Source organism: Pristiophorus japonicus, chromosome 14 (genome assembly GCF_044704955.1).
Source record: "Pristiophorus japonicus isolate sPriJap1 chromosome 14, sPriJap1.hap1, whole genome shotgun sequence".
Classification (NCBI taxonomy): domain Eukaryota; kingdom Metazoa; phylum Chordata; class Chondrichthyes; family Pristiophoridae; genus Pristiophorus; species Pristiophorus japonicus.
The window spans coordinates 68037201-68052499 of NC_091990.1; the positions used below are offsets into that span (position 1 = coordinate 68037201).

The 15299-nt window shown below is 48.8% G+C and overlaps 1 protein-coding gene across 1 annotated transcript in view; it reads right to left on the bottom strand.

Annotated features, from left to right (window-relative positions):
- Positions 1 to 15299, bottom strand: part of LOC139279602 (potassium voltage-gated channel subfamily KQT member 4-like) — a 624511-nt gene that overhangs the window by 118962 nt on the left and 490250 nt on the right. The window contains exon 8 of the mRNA XM_070898720.1: positions 3622 to 3710. Coding sequence (XP_070754821.1) covers positions 3622 to 3710 — 89 coding nt within the window. The remainder of the gene's footprint in view (positions 1 to 3621; positions 3711 to 15299) is intronic.

Genomic DNA, 15299 nt, shown 5'->3' on the forward strand with positions numbered 1-15299 from the left:
CTCACCCGAGGGTGCTGATTGTTGCTGGAGTTTGTTTCCACGGCCACTGGTAGCCCTCTACTTACTTTCCCAAATGGCCATTCTTCATGTGAACCTAGTGAGCAAATGTTAACATATTATTTGACCAAGCAGTGGGGAGAGGGCAATGGCAAACAAGCCCAAGCAGATGCCGCTACTTCCTGGCCCAGAAGATCTATACTATGCAACCAATAGCAGCCTCTACATCCTAAAGAATAAAGCCTACACATATGTTGTGTAATTAGTTTAACGTGCTCTTAAAATAGAAAGTAACTTTACCCAAAGGCAGGAAGGGTTTGTGTGTGAATATCACACAGTGACATTTCCAGAGTTGGAGCTTGTCTGCAGGACAGGATCCATCCCATGGGAATATCACAGTCACAAGGCTGGACCTATTTGTGATTCTGCTACCTGCAAAAGCTGAGGGTCAGACTAGGGAGGATGAGAGATTTGTTTATGAATGTGAATATTGACAATTGGAGAAACAAACTTCGAAACCCATTGTTTTGCAGGAAAAGAACAGCTATGGCCAGGATCATGACTGGACAATTCCAGCCACTGAACTGTTAGAATGATTATAACTCAGATCGTTTAATCTTCCAGTTGCTTTTATCTTGGGGGTTTATTAAAAGAAAATTAAAACTTTTATTGGTGAACGGGCTCCAACTGAAAGATATTTTGATTTCCTTTCGACTTGTTTGTTTGAGTCTTGTTTTCAATCTCATGAAAATCAATTGTAATTTGTTCTGTTAAAACAAACATGGAATTGACGACAAAAGAAATTGCAAAATAGAAGGTGCACCCTGCCCGGACTGCAGAGTGGTTCAGATTGAGAGTTGCCGTCAGAGGGCTACAACAAGTGACGGTTTTAGCTCAGGCTGCAAAAAGTGGGAGAGGCAATGTTTTAATTATAATTTGACAAAGGGGATTTAATGGGGCTGGTTTGGTTCCATTGTTCCCCAGTGAGCACAGCTCATAATGGCATCTAAACCTTGCTCCTGGCCAGGCTCAAATCGCGCTGAGTTGATGGAGAAGGTATCTCCTGCACCAGCAGCGTGTAAATGGCTGCTGCCACTGACACAGCTGGAGCATGGCTTGTTTTGGAGGTGGGGAGGAGGACAGCACCCAAGTGACACGGGGCTTTCCAAGCCCAACTGTCCTACACCATGTGTGCTGCATGGCTGCTGAGCAAGGTCAGGGCAATTCAGGACAACAATGTAAGCATTTCCCTGTGGTCCTCCCTCAGTGCAAGTAGATGCTGAGTGATTGGAGCACTGCTCAGGCACTCCAGCCACTTTGTGGAGCGAGGGCATGGTTTCAGTAAGTTCCAGGCACGTACTAAGGTTATCTGCCAGATGCTACATGCTGGCCGCCCACACTGGGGTTTGTTAGGCACATCGGGTGGCTCAGTCCCAGGCCTCCGCTCCTGATAATATAAGGAGCAGTGCTCAAACCACAGAGCAATTGACTCCAGATATTGCAGTAGCAGCCCCAATGTGCCTCTGCTGATTTAAAGAGGAAGAAATATCCAGGGGAAATCATTTCCATTCACCGTACTTCCCTCTCACCTTGTTTGATGAAAAGTGATAGCAACAAAATAGTGTTAATTGTTAGGACTCACAGAAAGCCAGTGTTGCAGGTTTCGCTTTTTCTTCAGCTGCTGCAGCGATGTGAGGTGCAGGAAGACGATGCTCTGTGCTGGAGAGGGAACTGGCACCAAGGTCTGAGCTGGGAGCCAACCCCGAACCAATTGGTCTTGGAGAACTCCCAATTGACCAAGTATGGGACAGAGCTCACCTAGGGCCCTGGTGCTCAGCCTTGGGGGCCGGGTGCTCAGCCTCGGGCCTAGTGCTCAGTCCTGGGCCCCTGGTGCTCAGTTCTGGGCCCCTGGTGCTCAGCCTCGGGCCTGGTGCTCAGTCCTGGGCCTGGTGCTCAGTCTCGGGCCTGGTGCTCAGTCCTGGGCCCCCGGTGCTCAGTCTCGGGCCCCCGGTGCTCAGTCTCGGGCCTGGTGCTCAGTCTCGGGCCTGGTGCTCAGTCTCGGGCCTGGTGCTCAGTCCTGGGCCTGGTGTTGGTTTTCCAGGAGCTGTGTGAATCTGGATTGATTGCTGAATTTCCTTCAAAATTTCCCTGCATTAAAATGAATGGAGCGACTCAGTGAGTTAGGAAACTTGCCCTTTAACTGATGTGGTCAGAGCAAGAGCAGAGACAAGGAATGGGGAGATTTGATACAGTGTAGTATGTTTCTATAACCGTATATTTTTCCTCAGATGTACAATGCTGTAAGTTTGAGGAGAAAGCCCTCCTGCTAGACTTTTCTTCCTCTTTAACTGACCAAGTGAAAGTGAAATTCAGAGTGTGATGGGCTCCATCAATCTTGCGCTCAGCCATAACAGGATTTCTTTTTAAATTGTAGAAATTTAAAACCCAGGACACAGCAAGTGAACAAAACTAGGGGTGTCCTGGGACAAAAGAATGAACTCTTTCAATCTGAACTGTTGCAGTATGATTCAGTGTGCAGTGTTCTACGTGCATTTGTAAATAACACTGAACCAAGTGAACGTAATCTCCGCACTGTCAATCCATAGCCTGGGTGATCACATAGAAAATCCTGCCACTTCATCCACCCCTGAGTAGTCACGGGTGCTTCATGGAAAATAGATGGACATAAACAATTGTTTTTACACAATACCAGGACAACATGGGGTGGGGCTGCTAACACTGTAACACAGGCTGTTGCTGTCTCTCTCCCATTGCAGGGCAATGAGAATACACAAGATCTTCAATCACCCGTGAGTATGGCGGTAACGTAACAGCATAATGCACAAAGAGAAGGAACCTTTATTCTTAGTCTGCCGTCAGCTACAAGTTACATACAGGAAACATTAAACCCACTCAATGTTTTTAAACATTTGCAAGCTGTGCTGCCCTCTACTATTACAGAGCCCGGTGACACGCACTGTCAAGGGCCACACATTATTAATGGTCACTTGGGCAAAGGACTGGCTTGCAACTGGTATTTGTGGCATACCAGCAATAAACCAATAAGCAATAAGAAAAAAATAAAGGTGCAGGAGGATCAGGGAACGAGAGCAATCTTTCCCTCCATATTTCTCCTGATTCATGCTTTCACTAGCAGCCACCTGCTGCAATGCCCATTCTCCAGGTGGGACTCCCAAGAACGATCATTGACAGGCTATCTGACTGTGGGAGGAAGCACAGTCATTCGCCATTGACAGCCACACAGGTGGTTACTACAGAGTGATGAGGAGTGGAAACCCGGGCTAATTTCTTTCCCGCTCTGCAGCAGCACTAAGGTCAGTAATAGATCATTTTAAAAATACACTTGAGAGCCCACACATAAACTCAAATAAAAATACTCCTGGAATTTCCAGGTTATACATATCAGGGGGCAAATCCTCTGGTGCCAAAGTGTGGTGTAAATCCTGTAGGTCCCAAAAGGCTGCCCGGCAGACCAATTAAAGTGGTGCTTTCTCTTCACTGGAAGCAGCATAGATTAGACAGCGAGAGATACTAAAGTCAGGAAGATACTGAAAGCCAGGTCGATACAAAGTACTGTTACTTGAGTCGTGTGTGGGTACATGCCTGAACGAAGGTAGAACACTGTCATAGTAATACCAGGTGGCTGTCAGGTAAGACCGACTCACGTCTGTAGAGTAGAGACGCCAAGCAGCCTGGGTAAATAAAAACAGAGAAAGACACACACCAACAGATCAAACCATCAAACAGGACAGGACAAGAGAAAGCTAAATAAAAAGTGGCACATAAACAGCGCGTAAGATAATGGGAATTTTATCCAAAGAGAAATATCAGAGCTGGACTCAGCATTGGCTCTTTGGGTGTGAAAACAAACAGTAAATACAATTATTGGCACATGTGTATTAACACTCAGCAATCTGTCGAAATCCCAGTTAATTTCAAACCTATGGTTCAAGGGGTTCTTGGCGTGAATGCAGGGAGCGATGCATACTTACCCTGCATGGGGGTCAAGGGCTTTCTGTTTTTTAAATTAAATAGTGTCTCCATATAAAATTGCTCTTCTTGTCAAGACAGCCACACTTCCTGAGGTAATGTTCTCTGGGTGCTGGCCACCCTCTGCTTCCGACCAAAGGGCCTTTTCTTCATGTGTGAGCACAAGCAGTGAGTGCTCGAGGACTGATCTACCATGAGGGTTTCACATTGGTCCTCACCCAATCACCATTCAGGCACTTCTCAGCCGATGTCACAGCAGATATCTTTTAAAATCATCCCGGGAATAGAGCTCGCCACACACACGCCATTTCATCAGCCACACAAAGAATTCCCACACATGGTGATGACAGCAAGGGATTTGTCCCTGAGCAATATAGATATAGACATGCTCTATGTCTGTTCCAAGTCTTTCTTTCTCTCAGGCTCTGTTAGCGTTTTAATATTGTAGTAAATGGATACCTGATGATATATCTTGTGCTAATACCAGTAATGTATATACTCAAGTTTCAGTAATTTCCCCCCGCCCCTCATTAACTTCCACCAGGAGCTGTTCTCCTCCAGGATTGTAGCACATAATCTGGACTGACACAGTGCACGACCGAGGGGGTGCTGCATTGTCAGAGTGCCATACTTCAGTTGGATGTGAAGCCAAGGCCCCTTCTGCCAGTTCAGGAGCATGTTAAAAATTTCATGGCACTTTTTTGAAGAAGAGCAAGGAATTCTCCCAGTGTCCTGGCCAACATTCCGCTCTCAACCAACTTTCTTCGTGTCCCTTTGTTGGTTTTATATCTCTCCCCTATTCTTTGTATTTGTGTAAGCCCTTTCTTTTAGTTTGCTACTATCTCCCACACTTTTTGTTGACCGAGGCTGAGCGCTACGTGGACAGCACGTTTCAGGAGGTGGTCACCCTGCAGCTTAAAGACGTGCAGGTAGAGAGGAAGTGTGTGACCACCAGATGTAGTAAGTGTGCTAGGTAGGTAGCGCAGGAGTTCCCCCCGTGAGTCCATCTCGCTTTCAACCGATATTCACTTCTGAGTATCGGTGAGGACGATGGTGCCTCTGGGGAGTGCAGCCAGAGCCAATTCCAAGGCACCACGGGTGGCTCAGCTGCACAGGGGGGAGGGACGGAGAACAAAAGAGCTCGAGTGATCGGGGATTCTATAGTTAGGGAAACAGACAGGAGTTTCTGCGGCCATAGACATGACAGCCTGAATGGTTTTGTGCCTCCCTGGTGGCAAGGTCAAGGATGTCACAGAGCGGACGCAGGGCATCGTGGGGTGGGGCGGGGGGGAGGGTAAACAGCCAGAGGTCGTGGTCCATACCGGGACCAACGACATAGGTAAAATGAGGGATGTGGTTCTATAGGCAGAATTCAGGGAGCTATGAAGAACATTAAAGGGAGGACCTCAAAGGTCGTAATCTCCGGGTTACTACCAGTGCCACGTGCTAATGAGTACAAGAATAGAAGGAGAGAGAGGATGAACACGTGGCTGGAAAGTTGGTGTAGGAGGGAGGGCTTTAAATTCTTGAGGCATTGAAACCGTTTCTGGGGGAGATGGGACCTGTATAAATCGGACGGGTTGCACCTCAACAGCACCGGGACCAATATCCTCGCGGGGAGTTTTGCTAGTGCTGTTGGGGAGAGTTTAAACTAGCTTGGCAGGGGGATGGAAACCTGAGAACGAATTCAAGACGGAAGGAAGTAAAGCAGAAATTGGATAGCAAGAATCTAGAAAATGAATCTGTAAGACAGAGGAAACAAGGCTTAGTAAGTAGTAAGCAAGGAGGTCTTCCTGTGCTGAATGGTATATACTTTAATGCAAGGAGTATAGCGAATAAGGCGGATGAGCGAAGAGCATAGGTAGACACTTGGGAGTATGACATTATAGTCATTACAGAAACATGGCTGAAAGGGTTGCAGGTTTGGCAGATCAATATTCCTGGTAAAATAATTTTTAGACAAGATATAGAGGGGAGTGTAAAGGGGGGGGAGTGCAGTACTGATTAAATAAACTATTACAGCGGTGAAGAGGGATGATATGTTAGAGGGACCATCAAATGAGGCCATATGGTCGAACTGAAAAATAAAAAAGGGGCAATCACACTGCTGGGAATGTATTATAGACCCCCAAACAGTGGGAGGGAGATAGAGGAGCAAATATGTCGGCAAATTGCTGTGAAGTCTAAAAACCATAGGGTAGTAATAGTAGGGGATTTTAACTATCCAAATATTGATTGGGACAAATTTAGTGTGAAGGGTATAGAGGGTGTGGAATTCTTGAAATGCATTCAGGGGAACTTTTTTAGTCAGTCTGTAGGGTGGTCTTGGATTTAGTTTTGGGGAATGAAGCTGGGCAGGTTGAAGGGGTATTAGTGGGAGAGCACTTGGATGCCAGTGATCATAATTCAGTCAGATTTAAGTTGGTTATGGATAAGGACAAGGATAGGCTTGGAATAAAAGTCCTGAATTGAGGAAAAGCTAATTTTGCTAAGTTAAGTTAATGATTTGGCCATGCTGGACTGGAAACAGCTACTTGTGGGTAAATTAGTGTCGGAACAGTGGGAGGCATTCAAGGAGGAGATCCGGAAGGTTCAGGCCAAACATGTGCTCTTAAAGAAAAAGGCTGGGAAAAATAATTCTAGAGACCCCTGGATGTCTAGGGACTTACAGGGGAGGATTAAGAAAAAAAGGGGCGCTTATGTCATATACCAATGGCTAAATACTATAGAATCTTTAGAGGAATATAGAAAGTTAAGAGGCAAAATTAAAAAGGATATTAGGAATGCTAAGAGAGAGCACGAGAAATTCTTGGCTAGTAAAATTAAGCAAAACCCTAAGATGTTCTATAAATATATTAAGAGTAAGAGGATAACTAAAGAAAGGGTAGGGCCTATTAGAGACCATGAGGGTAATCTTTGTGTGGAGGCAGAAGATGTTGGTAAGGTTCTTAACGAATACTTTGCATCTGTTTACACAAAGGAAAGGAATAATGCAGATACTGCTATCGAGGAGGTGTGTGATATTCTGGATTAAATAAATATAGTGAGAGAGGAAGTATTCAGTGGGTTTAGCAGCTTTGAAAGTAGATAAGTCCCCAGGCCCAGCTGAAATGCATCCCCCGCTGTTGAGCGAAGTAAAAGAGGAAATAGCAGAGGCCTTGACCATCATTTTCCAGTCCTCTTTGGATTTGGGCATGGTGCCGGAGGATTGGAGTACTGCTAATGTAGTACCCTTGTTTAAGAAGGGAGAAGGGGATAGGCCGAGTAATTACAGGCCTGTCAGCTTAACCTCAGTGGTGGGAAAATTATTGGAAAAAATCCTGAAAGACAGGATAAATCTACATTTGGAAAGGCAGGAATTAATTAGGGACAGTCAGCACGGATTTGTTAAGGGAAGATCGTGTTTGACTCACTTGATTGAATTTTTTGAGGAGGTAACCAAGAGGATCGATGAGGGTGGTGCGTAGGATGTAGTATATATGGACTTTAGCAAAGCTTTTGATAAGGTCCCAAATGGTAGACTGGTCAAGAAGGTTAAAGCCAATGGGATCCAGGACAAAGTGGCAAGTTGGATCCAAAATTGGCTTGGAGGTAGGAAGCAAAGGGTAATGGTTGATGGATGTTTTTGTGACTGGAAGGATGTTTCCAGTGGAGTTCTGCAGGGCTCAGTACTGGGACCCTTGCTTTTTGTGGTATATATATAACAAAGAGGAAAGTCATGGGCTGCAGGAGGATATCATTCTACTGGTCAGGTGGGCAGAGCAGTGGCAAATGGAATTTAATTCAGAGAAGTGTGAGGTGATGCACTTTGGGAGGGCTAATAAGGAAAGGGTATACACATTAAGCAGTAGGCCACTTAATAATGTAGATGAACAAAGGGACCTTGGAGTGCTTGTCCACAGATCCCTGAAAGTAGCAGGCAAGGTGAGTAAGGCAAGAAGGCATACGGAATGCTTGCCTTTATTGGCCAAGTCATAGAATATAAGAGTAGGGAGGTTATGCTTAAATTGTATAATACTTTGGTTAGGCCACAGCTGGAGTACTGCGTGCAGTTCTAGTCGCCGTATCAAAGGACGTGATAGCACTAGAGAGGGTGCAGAGGAGATTTACTAGGATGCTGCCTGGAATGGAGAATCTTAGTTATGAGATTGGATAGGCTGGGTTCGTTCTCATTGGAACAGAGGTTGAGAGGAGACCTCATTGAGATATACAAAATATTGAGGGGCCTGGACATAGTGGATAGTAATGGCTATTTCCATTGGTGGAGGGGTCTATTACGAGGGGGCATAGTTTTAAGGTGGTTGGTGAAAGGTTTAGAGGGGATTTGAGGAGGGGGCTTCTTTACGCAGAGGGTTGTGGGGATCTGGAACTCGCTGCCTGGAAGAATGGTGGATGCAGAAACCCTCACCACTTTTAAGAGATGGTTGGATGGGCACTTAAAGCGTCGTAACCTGCAGGGTTACGGACCTAGAGCTGGTAATTGGGATTAGACTGGATGACCTTTTGTTGGCCGACGCAGTATTAATGGTAAGTACTGCAGGGAATTGAATATGGCCAGGGTGATCTCCTGGACTAGTGTCAATCGCCTGGATGGAAGCGCCTGGATGGGTCGAAGAGGAATTTTCCCAGATTTTTTCTCCCTAAATTGGCCTGAGTTTTTATCTGGTTTTTGCCTCTCCCAGGAGATCACATGGCTCCGGCTGGGGTGGAGTGTAGAATGTTTCAGTGTAAGGGGTGTCGCAGTTGTGTGGGACGGACTGGTTGGTCTGGGTGCTCTTTGCCTTTCCGCCATTGTTCATAGGTTTATATGTAACCTTCAGGGCTGCTGACCAAAGGCCTTCTGGCTCTTTGTCGGCCGGCGCGGACACGATGGGCCAAAATAGCCTCCGTCTGCACTTAGATTTCTATGTTTCTATGTCTAATTAGACAAGTAGACCTCTCGCCCTGTAGGGCTTTGTACAGTTCTTGTGGCCACCTCCCACTGTTCATCTGTGGTTTTATACATTAACAGTTCCGCCCAGTTCACTGTGGTCAATATTTGCTTCATCGCTCTAAAGTCAGCCTGACCTTCTCCCTCTCAATCCTAATATAGGATTCAATCATCTTATGGTCACTGTTAGTTAGGTGTTCCCTCACTGTTAGATTGCTGACTAATTCTGGATTGTTACTTAATACTAAAGTTGAATAAATGATCCATTTAGCAGTAACACTGCACGACCAGACTTGGAGACGCCAGTCACATTTGGTCACCCTGAGTACAAAAAGACATTGGCCAACAATGATGGGACGATCATTTAATTTTCCGAACTGGGATCAGAGTAAAGGAGCAAAATCTGTTCTCAAAATAAGACTTATGGGTGGAGACATGATGCAAGTTTTTAAAACAGTGACGGAGATCAGTGGCATGAATCCTGAACAGAAGTATTTATGGACAAGCCAACGAGAGACAACATTACAAACAAAGGAATCCCTGAGCCAAAAATAATTTAATTGTAACTACTTAAGATGCAGTCAAATGAGGCATGGCTTAAGCATTCAAACAGGAAATCGACAAAGGGCTTATTCCTGAGTACAGGTAATATAAGTTTGGTGATGAGGCAGAAAGGAGATGAAGATAGTTAATGGACCCGCAGGGCTAGCCTAATTGATGCTGTGTACTAAACAAGCTTTTGACCTCTGACAATCTGACATTGGTATACTGTGCAAAGTGACACTGAAGATTTATGACATGAACTGTGGTCTCCTGTTGTTGACCTGAAGAGCATCAGTGCAAAGAATCAGCACACAGAGGGGCCACCCAACTTTTTAAACCAACCCAAAGCTGTAATCACATTCTGCTGGAACTTTTTAACATTGAAAGTCACTTTTCTATACAAAAGAAGTCAATAGCAAGGTCATTACCTACACAATGGGATTGAATGGCCGGGGTCCGGTCACTATTCTATACATCTCATCATAGGCGGTCCCTCGAACGAGGAGGACTTGCTTCCACAAGAGTTCACAGATGCTTCAATGAAGGACCCGATGTTCCAGTCCTGAACTCCAATTGAGGGGGTGGAAGATGCCTGTGCGTGGATTTTTTTAACGTGTGGTGACCATTGCACATCAGCCACAACACAGGCTTGACAGAGCTAGGTCTTTATTCAGTGGCAAGGGTTAACCAGGACGACTGGAGACCAGCTCTGCTGCACGGACCTAGTGCGTACACATATCGCAGTATGGGCTGGTCCGTGCTGCCCCTGGGCCCTCGGCTCTTCTGGGCCCCGTACCCTCATTCGCCGCACATTCGCCCACGATGTTCCAGGGCCCAGCCCTCCAGCTCTATTTATAGCCCTGCCCTGCGGTGGTGTTCTCACACAGGTTGGGGTGGCCCATGGTGTTTGACAGGGGTCCGGTGACTATTCTATACAATGAGTGAATGACAATTGTAATTTCTTTAGTACAAATGATCATTTTGAGGTCAGGGTACAGAGTTAAATTGGTCTCTTTTAGCTGGAGTGTTGTGCTCAGTTCCCTTTTACATTCCTATTCCTCAAACCTACCACCAAGCTCATGGTCTACAGGGCTGTAGTAATAACTGCCCTCCTGTATGGATCAGAGGCATGGACGACTTACAGAAGACACATCAAGTCGCTGGAGATATATCACCAACGATGTCTCCGCAAGATCCTGCAAATCCCCTGGGAGGACAGGTGCACCAACATCAGTGTCCTCGTCCAGGCCAACATCCCCAGTATTGAAGCACTGACCACACTTGATCAGCTTCGTTGGGCAGGCCACATAGTTCGCTTGCCAAACACGAGACTCCCTAAGTAACTGCTCTATGCGGAGCTCCTTCACGGCAAATGAGCAAAAAGTGGGCAGTGGAAACGTTACAAGGACACCCTCAAAGCCTCCCTGATAAAGTGCGACATCACCACTGACGTCTGGGAGACCTGGGCCACAGACCGCCCTAATGGAGAAAGTGCATCCGGGAGGGCACTGAGCTCTTCGAGTCTCAACGCTGCAAGCGTGAAGAGGTCAGGTGCAGGGAGCAGAAAGAGCGTGCGACAAATCAGTCCCACCCCCCCCCTTCCCTCGACGAATATCTGTCCCACCTGTGACAGAATCTGTGGCTCTCGTGTTGGACTGTTCAGCCACCAAAGAACTCACTTCAGAAGTGAAATCAAGTCTTCCTCGATTCCAAGGGATTGCCTATGATGATTTACATTCCTGTTACTTAATCTTAGCTTTGGTTACTGTCTAAAACACGACTATAATTTTGTGGTCCTTGGCAGCTCGCACCAATCTGTGACAGTGGCACAGGACTGTCCATTGCTACTGATGTGCTGAAGATGGTGATTGGTTGGCACCCTGCCATGTGTTACATTGCTGTGTCAGGTGATCACCATGCCAACCTAGTTGCCCTGGAATCAGCGACTGAGAATACTCGGGTTTGATTGGGACTGGATCCCGAAGAAGCAATGAAGGAAATCTGGCTGAACAGCAGCAAGGAATTCAAGGTCGGCAGGGCGGCTGAGCAAAATCATGGGCAAGCTGGCGAGCAGGAGGGAGGAGAAATACAATCAGGTCCATCAAACCGGTTCCATCACACAGGGTGCAACAACACACTACCATTGACTCTCCACCAATCAGGAATTCCTCTGGGGGGAACAAAAAACGGAGATAACCTGCAGCAGTTCAGGAAAAGCTCTGGAAATTTTTCTTTGTTCCCTTAAGGCATCAGGTAAAGCTCCAGGAGACGAGGATAGCACATCGCTGCTGATAAACAGAATTAACAAGCCACTTACCCACTATAACTGATTATATCTCAGAAACCTGACACATTTGCTTTCAAATGACAGTCGCGAATCAATATGCACCCAGGGAGCCTACTCCAGGGAGTTTCAGATCCTTAAAATCTTGCCCTTAACATGGCTGACCACACCATCCTCCTCCAACACATGTCCTCCTCTTCCTCTGACCCGTTCAGTGAGATTGCTGTTGCTTGGTTCCAATATTAGCTATCTGATTATAGTTACAGCATCTCCAACAATGGCTTCTATTTCAGCCCCACACCATTCGCCCTGAAACCCCCCCCAAGGGCTGTCCTTAGCCACCTCTTCTTCCTCAACTGCATGCTGCTCCTTGGCAACATCATTCAAAGACATGGAGTGAGCTTCCACACACACACTAACAATACCACGCTCCATTTCTCCACCACCTCTCCCGATCCCTCCACTGCCTCTGTGCTGTCCGGCACCAAGAATGGTATTGGGAAGATTGAAGGCATCGTCTTCAGCCCCCAAAGCAAACTCTGAGCCTGCCCACCTGCCCCCACCCCCGGCTATTGTCTGATGTTGAACCAGAGTATTCAAACTCTCGACTACCTATACAGTCCCGAGCACGCTTGGCTACTCTATATACTCTCCGTCTCAAAGACCGCCAAACAAAACATAAAATAATGCGAATGCTGGAAATCTGAAATAAAAACATAAAATGCTGGAAACATCCAGAAAGCTGTAAGAAAATGGAAAATGGTTGATGTTTCAGGCAGAATATCCCGTCCGGACTGGAAGATATCCATGAACGCTACGCCTGGGACATCAACATTTTTCCTTTTTGTACGGATGCCACAAAGACCCGCTTATGTCCACCTTCCTAATTTTGGCCATCTGCTGCTGAAACTCTCTGGCCGGAACTTTCCCCTGATAAAACGGATGGGGGCGGTTAAATTGTTAAAAATGGGATTTTGCAGCTGATCCCGCATCCAACCCATCCATTTCCGGTTTGGCCGGTGGTGGGACGGGCACCCAACCTGCTGCCGGGGGCATGACCTTAATTTAAATATTGCAATGATGCTGGAAGCATCTTTCGCCCTTCCATTCTGAATTTAACTGCTGGCCGACGATTCGTGAAACTCGGCAGTTGAACCAAGGCAGGGACTGCCGCATCCAGGAAGCAAGTGGCTTTATACCTACCTCGTGGAGCCAGGGTCCCTCCCTAACCCACTCCCCAGGATTGCAGAGCCCCTCACGAGGCCTCCGAACCCCGCCGATGGTGCCGAGGCCGGTCACAATCCTCTGGTGGCAGGCGCCGATCCTTCCTCCCCCACCCGCCCCGCCGATGCTCCGGCCTACCACCACCCTGCCAATAACACCCCCCACTCCCACGATCAATGACCGACCCCCCCCTCCCACAATATGGACCGACCCCTGCCCCCCACGATCCAGACCGACCCCCCTCCCCAATCCCCGGACCCCCCCTCGCCGATCCCCGGACCAATCCCCCTCCCGGATCCACAGAACGAGCCCCCTCCCCGATCGCCGGACCGAGCCCCCTCCCCGATCCCCCGACCGAGCCTCCTCCCCGATCCCCGGACCCCCCCCCCCCCGATCCCCGGACCCCCCTCCCCGATCCCCAGACCGAGCCCCCTCCCCGATCCCCGGACCCCCCCCCGATCCCCGGACCCCCCTCCCCGATACCCGGACCAATCCCCCTCCCCGATCTCCAGACCGAGCCTCCTCCCCGATCCCCGGACCCCCCTCCCCGATCCCCGGACCCCCCTCCCCGATCCTCGGACACCCCCCCTCCCCGATCCCCAGACCGAGCCCCCTCCCCGATCCCCGGACTGACCCCCCTCCCTGATCCCCGGAACCCCCCCCATCCCCGGACCCCCCCTTCCCCGATCCCCAGACCAACCCCTCTCCCCGATCCCCGGACCCCCCGATCCCCGGACCGAGCCCCCTCCCCGATCCCCGGACCGACCCCCCCCCCGATCCCTGGACCCCCCCACTCCCCAATCCCCGGACCCCCCCTCCCCAATCCCCGGACCGACCCCCCTCCCCAATCGCTGGTCCCCCCCCGTCCCCGATCCCTGGACCGAGCCCCCTCCCCGATCCCTGGACCGACCCCCCTCCCCAATCCATGGACCCCCCCCCCGTCCCCGATCCCCGGACCCTCCCCCTCCCCGATCCCCGGACCCTCCCGATCCCCGGACCAAACCCCGGACCGACCCCCCTCCCCGATCCCCGGACCCCCCCCTCCCTGATCCCCGGACCGACCCCCCTCCCCGATCCCCAGACCCCCCCACCCTCCCCAATCCATGGACCCCCGTCCCCGATCCCCAGACTGACCCCCTCCCTGGTCCCCGATCGCCGATGCTGAATGCCGACCCGGTCAGTCCTAACCCGCCTCCCTGGAGGAAATTCCGGCGGAGCCCTTTGTCACCAGACTCGACGATTCCAATGCTTTCCTGGCTAGCCTCTCCTTTAGCCATGCTCTGTAAACTCTGCTGCCCAATAATTCCTGCTCACTTTGCTGATTTACATTGGTCCTCCAACACCGCTAATTTAAAATTCACATCCTCATGTTTAAATCCTTTTATGGCCTCACCCTTTCCTACCTCCTCCAGCAATACATTATCCGAAACTCTCAGTTCCCCTGCCTCTGGCCTTTGTGCATTGCTGCGTCCCCCCTGCCCCTGCCCGTTTGCCCCACCACTGTTGGCCTCAGTGCCCTCAGCTATGTCGAGCCCATGCTCTGGAGCTTCCTCCCGAAACTCCTCGGCCTTTCCACCTCCTCCTTTAAGACCCTCCTTACAACCTAGTTCTTTGAACAAGATTTTGATCACCCCTCCTAATATTTCCTTCTTTGTTTCAGTGTCGATTTCTGTCTGATGATGCCTCTGTTAAATGACTTGATACATTTATCTACATTTGAGGTGTTATATTAATGCAAGGTGTTGTTGACTCATTGGTACAGTGCAGGCAAAGCCATTCATAAAAACAACAACTTGCACTTATATAACGCTTTTAACATAGTAAAACATCCCAAGGCACTTCACAGGAGCGTTATAGACACAACAAATACGTTTGACACCGAGTCAGATAAGAAGAAATTACGGCAGGTGACCAAAAGCTTGGTCAAAGAGGTCGGTTTTAAGGAGTGTCTTAAAGGAGAAAGAGAGGTAGAGAGGTGGAGAGGTTATGGGAGGGAGTTCCAGAGCTTGGGGGCCTGGCAGCCGAAGACACGGCCACCGATGGTTGAGCGATTATAATCAGGGATGCTCAGCAGGGCAGAATTAGAGGAGCACAGATATCTCGAGGGGTTGTGAGGCTGGAGGTGATTACAGAGGTAGGGAGGGGCGAGGCCATGGAGGGATTTGTAAACAAGGATGAGAATTTTGAAATCGAGGCGTTGCTTAACCGGGAGCCAATGTAGGTCAGCGAGCACAGGGGTGATGGGTGAGCGCGACTTGGTGCGAGTTAGGACACGGGCCGAGTTTTGGATGACCTCAAGTTTACATAGGG